At 38.9% G+C, this 14,568-nt stretch overlaps 1 protein-coding gene across 1 annotated transcript in view; it reads left to right on the forward strand.

The window, feature by feature from the left end:
• Positions 1–6,869: 6,869 nt before the first annotated feature.
• LOC149839010 (Thioesterase/thiol ester dehydrase-isomerase superfamily protein) overlaps positions 6,870–14,568 on the forward strand; it is a 56,939-nt gene continuing 49,240 nt past the window's right edge. The window contains exons 1-2 of the mRNA XM_090002219.1: positions 6,870–7,725; positions 7,972–8,149. Coding sequence (XP_089858345.1) covers positions 7,333–7,725; positions 7,972–8,149 — 571 coding nt within the window. The 5' untranslated portion in view covers positions 6,870–7,332. The remainder of the gene's footprint in view (positions 7,726–7,971; positions 8,150–14,568) is intronic.

Below are 14,568 nucleotides of genomic sequence, written 5' to 3' on the forward strand. Positions count from 1 at the left end.
CAATGCCAAAGATGAATAAGACAATCCTTTTGAAGAGGATCAGGGTGATTCTCTCGACAACGCAAAAGACAAATATGGCAATCTTTTCGAAGAGGAGCAGGGTGATTGCCTCGACAACACGAAAGACGAATAAGGTGATCCTTTTGAAAAGGAGTAGCTAGGTGATTCTTTTGACAACGTGAAAGACGAATAAGGCGATCATTTTGAAGAAGAGCAGGTGATTCTCTCAACAACACAAACGACGATTAAGGTTATCTTTTCGAAAATGACTAGGTGATTCTCTCGACAACGCGAAAGACAAATGAGACAATCCTTTCAAAGAGGAGCAGGTGATTCTATTGATAACGTGAAAGACAAATAAGATGATCCCTTCGAAGAGAAGCACATGATTCTTTTGACAACATGAAAGATGAAGTGATCCTTTTGAAAAGAAGCAGACGATTCTTTTGATAACGTGAAAGACGAATTAGGTGATCCTTTTGAAGAGGAGCAAACAATTATCTCGATAACACAAAAGTTGAATAAGGCGATCCTTTCAAAAAGGAGCAGGGCGATTATTTCGACAACGCAAAAGATGAACAGGGTGACTCTATGAAAGACGAAAAGGTAACTCTTTCGACTATGCGAAAGAATGAAAAGGCAACACCAAGATGTATCAAAAGGAAATCAAGTTCTTATTTGACGTCAGGATAGTCAGAAAATTTTGCCAATAAGGTAAAACTGTAGCTAATTCAAATGTTGAAAATGTGCACATATGTGCAAAAGATATTCCCTCTTTTACACAGAGTATTTCCTTAAACAAGGTTAACTCCATGATTTCGAATATCAAATTCAAATTTTGTTACTGTTGAGTTTCTTCAAGGAAGCTATCAATTTCCTAAATATGAAAAAGATGAATTATTCTCAGTTTTATAAAATTAAATGATGAAAAAACATTGGTGAAAGAATTTTGCATAAGTAAAGATTTCTAGCAATTTTGGCAGTTTGATATCTGGGATTTTCCCATGATAATCTTTTTGCACTCTTTTTGAGACATAGAAATTGAGCTTTCTTGAGTTTTGGTGAGAAGTTCATCACATCAAATCCTTCATCTCGGAGATGTTCTGATTTTCTCTGGAAGGGTATGTCACACACTTCTTCAACTTGAAGGCGATCTGATTTTCTTTGAAATGGTACATCACGCGCACCTTCAACGTGGAGGTGGTCTGAGCCTTCTTTGTTTCAGGAATTGCACTGATGATATTGTCTCTTTGATTAAAATCTCTTGATGACAATCAAATATCTTTTAAGGTTTGTTGGGAGGTTCATCGCATCAGCCTTCAACTTGGCAATGATTTGAACTTTGCTCTGGAAGGATCCGTGACATGCTCCTTCAACTTGGAGATGATCCAAATCTTCTTTGTCCCCAGGGGTCTAACTCGCCTATCGATCTTCAAGAGAGATCTCTTTTGCGGATAATCAATTATGCTTGCATTATTGAGAAAATTGAGTGGATTTTTTATCGCTCAGAATATTGCCACTGTCTTATTGCCAGAAGAATTATCTTTGAAATGCACTATAACTATGAACAATATCAATTCATTTTTGGCTTTTTAAAATCATTGAATGCTACTTTGCGGTCATATCAGGGATTTTTTCTTTCATCCATTTGGTTGACCAACAGGAAAAAATTTGAATTTTGTTGTTTTTCGCAAAGAGCTTCACCCTTTTGAAAGGAATACAAGAGGTAATTTGAGGTGATTTTTTTGTGCAATGAAATTTTGAGATCAACAAATAGCTTTGGTAGGAAATTGGAAAAAATATCCTCGAATTCTTGGTGGAAGAATTACTTGACATCGAATTTGATGAAAACCTTAACAGGGTTTTTTGAAGGAAGTTAGGTCAACTCGAAAGTCAGGTTTTGAAAGAAATTTCAACTCGGAAGTTGTATTTGAAAGAAAATTTGAGTCGAAAGTTAGTCCAACTCAGAAGCTGGATTTTGAAAGAAAGTCTAGCTCAAGGTTGGAATTGGAAGGAAAGTCCAGCATAAAGCTGGAATTGGAAAGAAAGTCCAGTACAAAGCTGGAATGGGAAGGAAAGTTCAACACAAAATTGAATTTGGAAGAAAAGTCCAACACGAAGCCGGATTTGGAAGGAAAGTCCAACACAAAGCTGGAATTGGAAGGAAAGTCCAGTACAAAGCTGGATTTTGGAAGGAAAGTCTAGTACGAAGTTGGATTTGGAAGGAAAGCCCAACACAAAGCCGGATTTGGAAGGAAAGTCCACCACGAAGCTAGATTTGGAAGGAAATTCCAGCACAAAGCTGGATTTTGATGGAGATTTTAGCCCAGGGAGGATTTTGAAATGACCAGCGAAAATAGTTTTGAAAGGAGACTCAACCCGAGGGTTGAGTTTGAGAGGACCGACAAAAATAACTTTGAAAGGAGACTCAACCCAAAGGTTGATTTTTGAAAAAGGTTGATTTGAAACTAGTCTTGGTAAACAGGAGATCAACACGAGGGTTGATTTTGAAAAGACCGGTTCAAAACTAGCTTTTGTAAAAGGAGATCAACACGAGGGTTGATTTTGAAAAGACCGGTTCAAAACCAACTTTTGTAAAAGGAGATCAACCCGAAGGTTAATTTCGAAAAGACCGGTTCAAAACCAGATTTTGTAAAAGGAGATTGAACCCCAAGGTTGATTTTTGGAAAAAGTTGTTGCTTCAAAAAGCCCTCGGTGATCATGATGGAGATTTTGCATTTTTTTTTTTGAAATCTTCTCAATTTTGGATAGATCCCAATAGATAGTCCTATCGCTCTTATGCTCCCAGGATTGTCCCTTATTCTAAATGACATTCTAACTCTTCTGAATTTAGAATAAGCTTGGCTAAGTCTGACAACTGAAAAGGCTAAGTATGACTTGGGGGCAAAATGGTAATTTTATTATCAAAATGGGAGTAAACTGACCTCTAGACTAGGATAAACCTAGGGGTGAGACTCGACACTGCCCTGCAGGGTTTGACATCTGGGAAAAAGGAATGTCTAGTATAGACCTGAAAAATTTGGGGTGTTTACACAAACTGACCAACAAGAAATTACTTTGTTAGTGGATCTATGCTTATAAGATGGAAGAGATTAAGAAATTGTACAGACAATGTAGATCAAAATGATCATATTCTATGACAAAAATGATGCATTTTTTGAAAAACCCAACAAATTTTGAAAATCCACCCTATGTTCAAAATCACAAATGTTCAGCTTCAAAAGGTCTATTTTCACCTTCGCACAATGGACCTCTTGAGGTTCACACAATATATCAGTCTGCTTGTCAGCTATCACAAACACTCACTTAAATGTAAATTTGTATTTTTTTTGTAGTCCTCGTGAAGTTTGCATGACCAAATATGCGAACTACCAGTAACTGAAACTTATAGAAGCTTCACAAATATTTTACTAAATTTGTATATATTGTACGAAGATCTCATGATCAAATATGTGAACTTTTAGTAACTGAAACATAAAAACTTTGCAAATATTACACTAAATTCGCATATATAGTTCAAGGTTCACATAGGGCTGCCGTATATTGTTTGAGTAATTGATTTTCAAGGAAATCCGCAAATAAGTTGTGATCTGCACATATAATATGTTGCAAAGTTTCATGAAATTTGCATGCTCATTGAATCATATATAGTCATTTTTATTTATTTTATATTTTTCATTTATTTTTTGAAAGAATCCTAACTCCTTTTACTCTAGAAGCCCTCAACATTTTCACTTTTTTCTTGCTGCGATTTTCATGAGTTTTTGTTGTATTTCGACGAGGTTGTGGTATCCTTCACATTGCATCAAGTTTTCATGTTAGGTCAAAAGGTGAGTTTCATTGACCCTTTCGTATTTATGTTATTTTATTCAAAACTTTTTATTTTGTTTGTAGATATGAATATTTAATAGCCTCATGAGTATTTGTGTTTAGTTATTGTTGTGAATGATTTTTGTCAGTTTTATATGTTTTATTTAATACTTGTCACCAGAGTTACTGTTTAGTGGTTGCTATGTTTTGGTTTTTTTTATAGTTTGTTATATGCTTTGTAAAATGTATATTTGTTAAAAGTTGTTTAATGAATTGCTTCTTTGTTTCTTTATATTTATCTAGAAGTTTTGAATGAACTACTCTAATGTTGTATGCCTTTTATATATATCTTAGGTATTTTATGATGAACACTTACAAACATAAAGAGAAACATGACAACATAAAGAGATCCAAACTCCCATCCTCACCCCCAAGCCACTATGTTGCTTGATGTATAATCAATGTCCTGAGTCATGTGTCTAAATAGCCAGTGATATAATTTTATGTATGTATTTATATTCATTTTTCAATTGGTTATGAAAACATGTTATTGACATAGAAAGTAAAGGGCCACCAGAATCAAAAGAACATGAATTTTATAAAGTAACTTTATTGACAAGTGTCTTAAATGTTATGTTTGCCCATTCATTTATTTGTTCATTTGTTACGTTTGTATGTACACTCATTTGAATCTAACAAGAATGTATCACATAGCAAGATTCATAAAAAGACTCGAAGCGGCTCACAAAAAGGACACAACATATGGAAGTGAAATGTCAAAAACCATTTACCTTACCTCTTATTTCTCGGTGAGTTTTAAAAGCAAGGTTTCTGATATTTTTCTACCGACTAATAAAAACTAATTAGTAAACATTAATTATTGACACCAAATGGTCAAAACTAAAGGAATGCAAGACGGAGTTCGTGGATGCTTGGAGACCGACGAATTGTCGTATCCTTTATTTGAATATGACAAGATATCTATTGGATAACTTTGCATACTTACAAAACATATATTTGCATGTGCACGACGACTTTAAACTTGATTTATGTTTCAGATCTTAATAATTATCAATCAATCAACATTGAGTTCTTTGAGAAATAGGTTCGATCGACTGTTACAACTACCTTAGATGCCATTCATCCATGCGATGAACAATTGAGAGACCGACATTTTGCTTTTTGTTTAACCGTTCATTCTTTGCATTGCATATGCCTGTTCTTGTAAAATATGAATCGCTCCCAAAAATTTTGTGGGACATATCTAAGCCTTTTCACTACCGTTCATCACATGGATGAAATCCAAGGGCAGCTCTAACGGTAAATGGTCAGAGCTGCCTCTGATCTGACCACAGAAAAGGAGGAATCTTCCACGTACATTTTAAGAAAACACCAAGAGACCAAGTTCCTTTAGTAAATGACACATTTCAAAGTGAATATTTCTGGACGGCTACATAGATATTTGGGATGGCGGTGGACCGGTGGAAAATGTAGCCCCACCCCGCCTTGCCCCGTTTTGGACCGGGGATGAAGGGCATGAAACATGGATGAAAGCGGGGATGAGGGTTAAAATCCATCCACATGTGGAGATGGACTTACGCTAACCCCTGCCTTGCCCCGTCCTCATCCCGATCCCGCCTTGCCCCCAACCCATCCCCAATCCTTTTAAGGGATGACAATAGACCGAGGGAAAATGGGGCCCCACCCCGACTCGCCCCTGTTTGGACAGGGAATGGAGGACATGAAACAGGGATGGAGGAGAGGGTGGAGGTTAAAATCCATCCCCATGCAGGGATGGAGGTTAGGGTTTTGAGACGGGGCAGGGTGGAGACCTTTTCCCCCACCCCGCCTGTCCATTGCCATCCCTAATGAAAGATTCAGTTGACTGCTGGAATCAATATTCTACAGCTTTAGCTAACCTTAAATCAGACATTTTGTTTGTATTTTGGTTGGAAGTAGCTAAATCTTCACACTATAGCATAATCAGATACAGAACTAGAGCTGGACAGGACGTACCAAAGTACGAGACATCTACCGGCCTTTGTCAGATGCAAATTTATTGCTCTCACTCTCTCTCTCTGGTTCCAATATATAGGTAATGGGTCAAATAGGATGTACAGGGGTTTACAGAATCCAGTAAAACGGTAATTGGCTAATGTGATCTCAGAGTCATACTCGCCCCCGAACGACACTTCTAGATCAAGCTGTCAATTATCACGGTGTACCTGAACCACCTGCCTTGCCCGATTCGTGTTTGGGTTCAGGTTTTGCAGGGAAATAAAATCCTAAACCTAGATCCATATAATTTCAGGAGCTTATTTCACTAAAAAATATATAAAATACTTGAGTCAAATAGGGTCGAGCCAGATATCCGGCAAAAGTTATATATAACCCAAACTTTGTCCGCATATTACTTGAGTCGGATTTGGGTTGACCTGAATAGTATTTTGGTCCTTATTTTGTATGCTCACACCTAAAAACTTGAGTTAGAGTTGGGGTTAGGCAGACACCTACCAGTTATTCAACTATAGCACCAAACCACAACTTCAGCTTTCCGTTCTTAATTTTTTCTTTTGAAAGGCAAGCTGGGGTTAGGCAGCTACCAGTTATACAGCTATACCAATGGAAATGCTGCAAACTTCATTAACTGACACTGACATGGTAGTTATACAGCTATATCATTTTGTATGATTGGATTCATGTGATTCAAAGTCGGGAGAAAAGAGAATTTTGGTGGAAAAAAGAGTCCAAATCCACCCATAAACCCAAAACACGTTAGTGTCATTAGTAGATATGGACTTTAAAAGGAGAACAGAAAAAGAAAAGGAAAAAGAAAAAGGTAGTTAATAGCTTTGCAAATGACAATTTTAGTCAACTGAAAATTTTGAGCGCCTGTTGGGATTCCACTCCAAAATGCTGGGTAGGTCCAACGGATCATGAATTGGTGCAACTAAGAGAATCTGTCTTTTCCTGTAATGACATTGATGTCCCTCTTCATTTCTCTTTGATGACCCTTCACCCTTCCATCCTCTCCCACCGGGTTCATAAATCTCTCACCTTCATGCCACCACATGGAGCCACCCACCAAACTGCTCTCTTCCTGCAATCCCTGAGTCCCTTCTTACCTAAGACCATCCAAGCTCAACTCCAATCACAAAACCACCAACACCCAACCATCAGTATTCAAAAGGACCGTCTTTCTCTCCGTCAAAACCACCAGAAACTACTCAAGGAACGCCTGAAAGCGAGCCTGTTCCGTCTCTAAAATCGCTCTTTCTTTACAAAAGCACTGCGTTAGAGTCTTCAATACCATCCCGAGTGTCATCAAACCCCAAATTGAGAATCATCCAAACCCCCATTCCCATCTTTCTAGAGCCTCCTGAAAATCCATCAAAAGCACAATTTACGATATCCCATTTTGGCCAAAATCAACCAAATCCTCGTTTCCTTAACACCCGCCTAAGGCTTTTGTCTAGTCCTTCAGGAAAACCAGATACCGAAATGGATTCGTGCTCTTCGCCTTCGAGTTCCGGCACCATCTCGGTGTTCTCCACCTTCACTTCTCCGTACGAGAAGTCTCCCCCCACAGACGCTAGTTCATCGATCAGAAAACCGCTCAGTTTGTGGCCCGGTATGTATCATTCCCCTGTGACGAACGCCCTGTGGGAAGCCCGGTCGAGCATCTTCGAGAGGCTTCTCGATCCCGCCAAAGATGGGGCACCACCTCAGAGTGAACTGCTAACCAGGACCCCGTGCCAGAGCAGAACTAGCATCCTTTACAAGTTCTCCAGTGACTATATTCTCAGGGAGCAGTACAGGGACCCCTGGAATGAGGTCCGACTAGGGAAATTGCTTGAAGATCTGGATGCACTTGCTGGAACCATTGCAGTCAAGGTGTTACCATACTTGCTCCGAAGTTCTTTTTCTGTGTGGTGTCTATAATGCGTTTCTAGTTGTTCCTCTGGTCAGCTCAGGCTTATTTCTTTGATTGGAATATATCTGATGTCCAAACAAATTAGTCGACACATTTTGTCCTCCGTGCATGTTTTAGTCAAGGTTTAGATTATGTCCGTGTGAATTAAAGTTCAGGATTGGATTGTAGCAATACCAATACAAGGATTTGTGTGTTTGTGTGTGTAGCATTGCTCCGATGATGACAATACAACAAGGCCTCTTTTATTGGTCACTGCTTCAGTTGACAGGATGGTCTTGAAGAAGCCTATTCGCGTTGATACTGACTTGAAAATTGCTGGTGCTGTCACCTGGGTTGGGCGCTCTTCTATCGAAATTCAAATGGAAGTGACTCAAGCAGATCAAGGTACTTCCCGTTGCTCTAGGAAGCAATGAATACCTTTCTAGCCATTGAACTTACCTATTTACTCGCCTTTAGTTTAGGAAGCAATTGACACCTTTCTAGCCATTGAACTTGCCTACTTTTTACATGTTTGTTCATTTCTAATAGTTCTAAGCTGTAGCATTCTTTTTGGTCGTGTGTACATCTTGCCTAAATCTTAACTTGTTTTGAGTTTTCATTTGTTTATGTTACATCCTTGGAGTAATATTATCTTGAGTTGCGTTAAAGATTCTGTGCAGTTATATGACTGTAAGTTGTATATGCTGGAAAAACATACAATATAATTTGCATGATGGGTGCTCTAATATTTCTCCTGTGATGAGATTTTCTATATTTGGTTGGTTCTTGAGCGGATTTGTCTGCTAATTCACAAAGGGAAACAATTTGGGCTTGCACAGAGTGGTATGACACTATGGCATTGGTTTAATCGTTTCTTTCTAGTTGAGATTTAGTGGCAAAGTTGTGCTAACCTGTTTATGACATTTCTCCTCGGTACTTATCGAGGGCATAAAACTACCAGGTATTCTGATACCCATCATATTCACTTTGCCAACGACAAAATTCTTGATGAGTTTATAACTATGTAATATGTGTGACAGACTGAATTTACTATCAAGTGCTATTTGATGTTGTAGTCAAGAATTTGACAAATGTGTAGGTTGGTTTGACCATGGACAATGAGCATCAGGGCAGAGTGGCTGATTTTTCTTTTCTTGACGCAAACGATTTTTCATGAGGATAAACAAACAACCTGTTTCAAAGCTTTTGGAAAGGTGATGGATCACGTGTAATCACTGCTGTTGTTGCTGGCTAGCAGAATCATCCTCATTAAATCAGAACCACCCAGCCATAAAGCATTATTTCTACTATATTTGCTGCTATTATGCGTTTTTATGACACGTTCTGCCTGTTATTCTCAAATTTCTTCCTTCATTTGATCTACTCATTGTCATTTTGAAGAATATCATCATCATCCATTCTTCATGAACTTTATGTTTTTTCTATGGTGCTACATCATATGACTTCAGTAAAGCTTCGCCTTTTAAGTTTACTATAGTAAAAGCAGTGTTGTTAAAAACGCGCCTCAAGGCGCAAAAAGCGCGCCTCGCCTCAAGGCGAGGGGCTTTATGCCTTGAGGCGCAAGGGTAAAGCGCAAAACCCCCGAGGCGTGCGCCTCATAGGCCTTGAGGCGCACGCCTCGAGGCGAGCAATGCATTTGGTCAAATGAGGGTCAAAACCCTTATTTGACCAAAAGTTAGGGCTTAAATAAACGCCCCGACTCTAATGAGGATGAAAACCCTCATTTTTTTCTTACGCCTGTTTTTTTTTCTCACAACAGTCGCACTCTCTCGGCTCTCACACAGTGGCGGAGCCAGAAGTTTTTCGTTGGGTGGGCAGACTTCGGGTGGTGATGGTCGACCTCTATCGGTGGCACAATGGCTCGAAGTATCAGTCACGCATGGTGTTTGATCTCGCAGTACGCCCAAAAAGATCTGCAGATTCCTGTTTTTTTTTAGCCATATATGTTATGTCAGAAAATCTTGATCTACGAATCATGCAGATGTGCGTGATTCATAGACCATAGTTGTCTGGTCTGCAGCAGTCGATCTAGTAGTTTGGGAGAGCGCAGTTGGTCCTCAATCTGCCTCGCATTATCGGCCAGATGAAGCCAGCGTGAGCACTTCGTAAAAAAAAAACTCTGATTTAGTGCGATGGAGCGTCAGCAACCTGTGTACATCACGCTGCAGATCATCACTGATCTGCAGCCCTATGCATAACGAAAAAATTAATACAGTCGTGGTCTGCAATGAATCAATTTGATATACACTCGTAGATTTGCTCAGATCTGAACACCCTGCACAAAACGTAAATTTTTTTATTTCTTGTTTTGGGTCGGTAGCATATCGGCACCAGCGTGGATCAGATCACTGCGAGTCTAGATCTGTTGATCGTTGACATTCAGCATAAGTATTGAAAATAATTTTTCTCCTATACGCTGACCTGCGAAATCAGCAGATTGCACTGTTAGGTCCATTCAGCATGATCAACGGTGAAGTTATTGATTATTAGCTTTACGTGTGTGCTGCAGTATATAGTTAGGTTAATCATTTTTTTTCTTCATTTCTGCAGATTCTTGTTAGTTTCTTGATAGGTAAGTTTCATATTTATTTTCTAAGTAGCCAGATTTGTTAGGGAATGCTAGAAACTTACTGGAGGTAATTGCTACAACTTGAGGGGCTTAAGTCCACCCATGCAACACACAAAGCTCCAGTTGAGTGCTACCTTGAAGAATTTCAAGGATGACCAAAACATGAAAGACACATTTGGGTATAATATCTGAGATTAGAGAACTTAGCGACTTTGAAATGATATTCACACAATTGATCACAAATATATTTACACAAACACCACATCTACTTCACTGTCTTGCTCATCTAAGTAATCGAACTTTCTTGAAGTACAACCAACAGCAGTTTTGCATCAACAAGAATACACGACCCTGACCCTTTCCCTTTACCCACTCAGGGTCCAAAGAAACAACAAAAATAAAAAGGAAAGAATTAGTAAACTTGGACAAAAAAACAGCAGTTGTTGCTTCATCAATAAAGCATTTCTTATTTATTTATAATTTTAGATAATTTTTATAGTTTTTTTTAAGTTTTAATAAATTTTTTTTTTGAGGCTTACGCTTTGCGCCTCGAGGTTTACGCCTCGCCTCAAATTTTGGCGGAGCGCCTCGCTACGCCTCAACGCTTTTCACAACACTGAGTAAAAGAAACCTTATTTCTTCTTAAATCAAGTAATTGGAGAATCAGGCATCATCTATGCACCTCTGTAGTTTATTGGGATAGAAGTAGTATGAGCAATGAAAAAGATGAGACTAATGGAAGGATCAACTGTGACCTCTATGTTATGCAACAAAACAATCACCTCTTGGTTGTTCTATACTCATGGTGCTGTCAGCATGAGCCTAAATTGTCTGAGAGATTTTTGGGGTACTTTGAATGGAAGCTGACACTGTATTGTTGACAATCATTTGCTACGATATCCTTGATGGATTCTTGCAGAAGAAATTTAAGAAACATGAACTGAAATTCTGAATAATAAGTCATTAGAGTTCGTGTAGTTATCATATTTTTAACCTTTAAATAAGGCCAATTATTACATCCAGCACCAGAAACAGTTCATTTTGATATATTCTTAGAACTTTTTAATTTGGAAATTTTCAGATTTAGAAGATTTTTTCTGCAAGATGTCAAGCAAAAAAACTATGTGAACTCATAAAAGACCTCTGATTTGTGTTTCATAAAGAATATCCAGGTAAAACGAGAGAAATTGTCAATAAAGGATACATAATATTTACTTCCAGAAGAGGAAGGATTAGGAGCTGGGCCCCAAACATCTGAACATATTATCTCAAAAGGTATAGAAGCTCTTTTATTTATTTGATGAAAATTAAGTACATGACTTTTGCAGACCTGACAACTGTGACATATTTTATTCCTCAATGAAGGTGAAGTAGACTCCGAAAGAAGACCATTGGCACTAACTTTTCAATAAAGACTTGACTACAATGACCAAGACGAGAATGCCAGATATCTGACTTATTACACTTGGATGTACTTAGGACACTTTTGGAGACGAGATCAGACTGGGGCTTCAGGACACTGGAGGCTGGATCTTCATTAAAGACATACATGTCTCCACGTCGCTCTCCTTTAGCGAACATTTCCTTCGTTTGAAGATCCTTGACAAAGACAGAAGTAGGAGTAAATTCCACAAAAGAATTGGTAGAATCAACAAGCTTGGAAACAGATACAATATTTTTCTTTATATTTGGTGCATGAACAACATCAGATAAAGGAATAGATGACTTAGACAAAGGAATGACGACATTGCCTATGTTTGAAATAGGGTGGTGAGTCCCATCTCCGGTTACAATATTAGATTTTCCAAAATAGGGAGTCAGAGTAGAGAACTTACCTGCATTACCAGTGACATGGGTTGCTGCCCCAGAGTCAACATACCATATTCCATCATCATTTTGCTTCAGATTCAAGTTGGCCATAGCAGATAGAAGGAGATCCTTAGCATCTTCACTGACTCGAAATGTACCTGCAGTTTCTGATATACCAACATTTCTGGCGTTTTGCATTCTATTCCGATTTTGTGGGTTGAACCAGTAGTTGGCCTTGATATGACCTCGCTTGCTGCACTGAAAGCATGTGGGAATATTCTTTGAAAAATTGACATTAGAATTTGGTGTAGGTAGAATCCCACGTCCACCCTGGATTGGATTTCCCTTGCCTCTGCCACGTCCTTCTCGTGCACGATCAACTATCACCCCTGTGGCAAGAACCTCATGCGTAGATGGTTGTCCTGTTGAAGCTTCAGACATGCTTTTCAGTGTCATCTCATACTGAAAAAGTTTGGCGTGTAATTCCTCAAAGGAGAGCAACGTAGGCAAGCATAATAAAGATGTAACAAGAACATGATATTCTGATCCCAGGGCATTCAGTGTTTGCTGCACCTTTTCTTTATCTGAGACTGGATATCCAACCATAGCTAATTGATCTGTGATGCTTTTGACTTGATTTAAGAATTCAATAATGCTCATTGCACCCTTTTTTAACATTTGAAATTCACGTTTAAGAAACAACACTTTAGCCTTTGATATCTGAGAGTAGGTCTGAGCTAAAGCATCCCACAAAACCTTAGAGGTGCAATCATCAGGAATGGAGATCAAGACTTCTTGTGACAATGTGGAGGTGATGTATGCGACGAGTGCCTGATCACGCTTCATCCAAGCAACAAAAACAGGGTTGCGAATAATATTTGGCAATCCTCCATCCTCTTTGGCTTCGATTGTGATAAATTCTGGAGGCATTGGAGTCGATCCATCCAAGTGACTTGAAAGATCTTGACTCCGAATGAATGGGACAATTTGTCTCTTCCAAGTCAAATAGTTGTTGGTAGTTAACTTTTCTGACACTAACTGCCCTAAGAAACTGGAAAAGAGACCTGAATTCCCTGAAGAATCCATTGATAGAATAAAAGGCTAACAAAGAATTAAGATAAATGAAAATAAGTAGGTCGAAGGAAATGGATTTGAGAATGGCAACAGTATTGAACTTGACTTTATGGGGCTGAAAGTGCCAAAGGACAAAGATAGAATAGCAGATCTGAAGGGATTTCAGATCTGCGAGAAATAGAAGAGGCTTAAATCAGTCAATGATCTTTAGAAATGGGAGAAAGAACTGATGGCAGATCTGTCGCCACTTTTAGATTTGCGACAGTGAGGGAAGAAGGATAAGCAAAGATTATAAATCTGAAAGTATTTCAGATTTACAAGGTAATAACAGAGAGAGAAGGAGGAAAAACAAAGGTTGCGTGACCTACCAACTTTCACGCTAAAAGGGATATTTTCTGAAAGTATTTCAGATTTGCAGGACAATGGAAGAAAAGAAATAGATCGACATTTAAAGAAATGTAAATAACAGAAAAAAAGGAGGAAAACCTTGCGTGACCTACCAACTTTCACGCAAAAAGGAATGACCAGGCAGGTACGTGATTTGGAAGACTGTTCACGCTGACCAGCAAGAAAGGAGGCACGTGATTTGGAAGACTGTTCACGCTGAAAAGGGGGCTCTGTGAAATAGAGGAAAGGAGGTTTCAGATCTGCGATTTTCAGATCTGTCAGAAGCTGTTCACGATCTGTCAGAAGTTGTTCACGCTGAGCAGCCTGCTTTCAGATCTACGAACTGCCAGCTTTTTCACGCTGACCAGGCACGAGCCTTATGTATTCATCACCCACAGGATTAACCCTGCTCTGATACCATGATAAATCTGCTAATAAACTGATGTGATCTGCAGAAAGTGTGAGAAAAGGAGGGGAAGAGAAGAGGTTTCAGAAATCGGCAGTCAATCTTTCTTATTGCTGCACTAGTGTTTCATTAGTCTTAATAGGGTTACAAAGATCTTTTTACAAGGACAAAAGTGCCCCTTGTTAGTAACACATGTTACATTATAACACAACTAAAGCAAAACTCGTGAATGGATATGGATCCTTTATCGGATCCATATCCAATCCATATTTCACATTCTAATACGCACCCGGTGCCGCACCTGCACCCGCGTTGCGTTGCGTCGACGCGGGTGCGGCACCCTGCTAGCCGAATCCCTGTGACATAGATTAAAGGCTGAAGGCGAATTTTCCTCTCTATATCCTTTATTTTTTAGTGAACTCCATCCCATTAGATGCTCACTCAGAACTGCTAGGAAGATTTTCTAATCTTCTGTCTTGGAGCCAATTAGACCCCATAAAGTTGGGTTGGTTATTCTAGGCTCTTGAAACAGCTTGTTGAGCCAAGTCTCCCAAGTTC

Source organism: Nuphar pumila, chromosome 4, assembly GCF_984573655.1.
Source record: "Nuphar pumila chromosome 4, dmNupPumi1.hap1.1, whole genome shotgun sequence".
Lineage (NCBI taxonomy): Eukaryota > Viridiplantae > Streptophyta > Magnoliopsida > Nymphaeales > Nymphaeaceae > Nuphar > Nuphar pumila.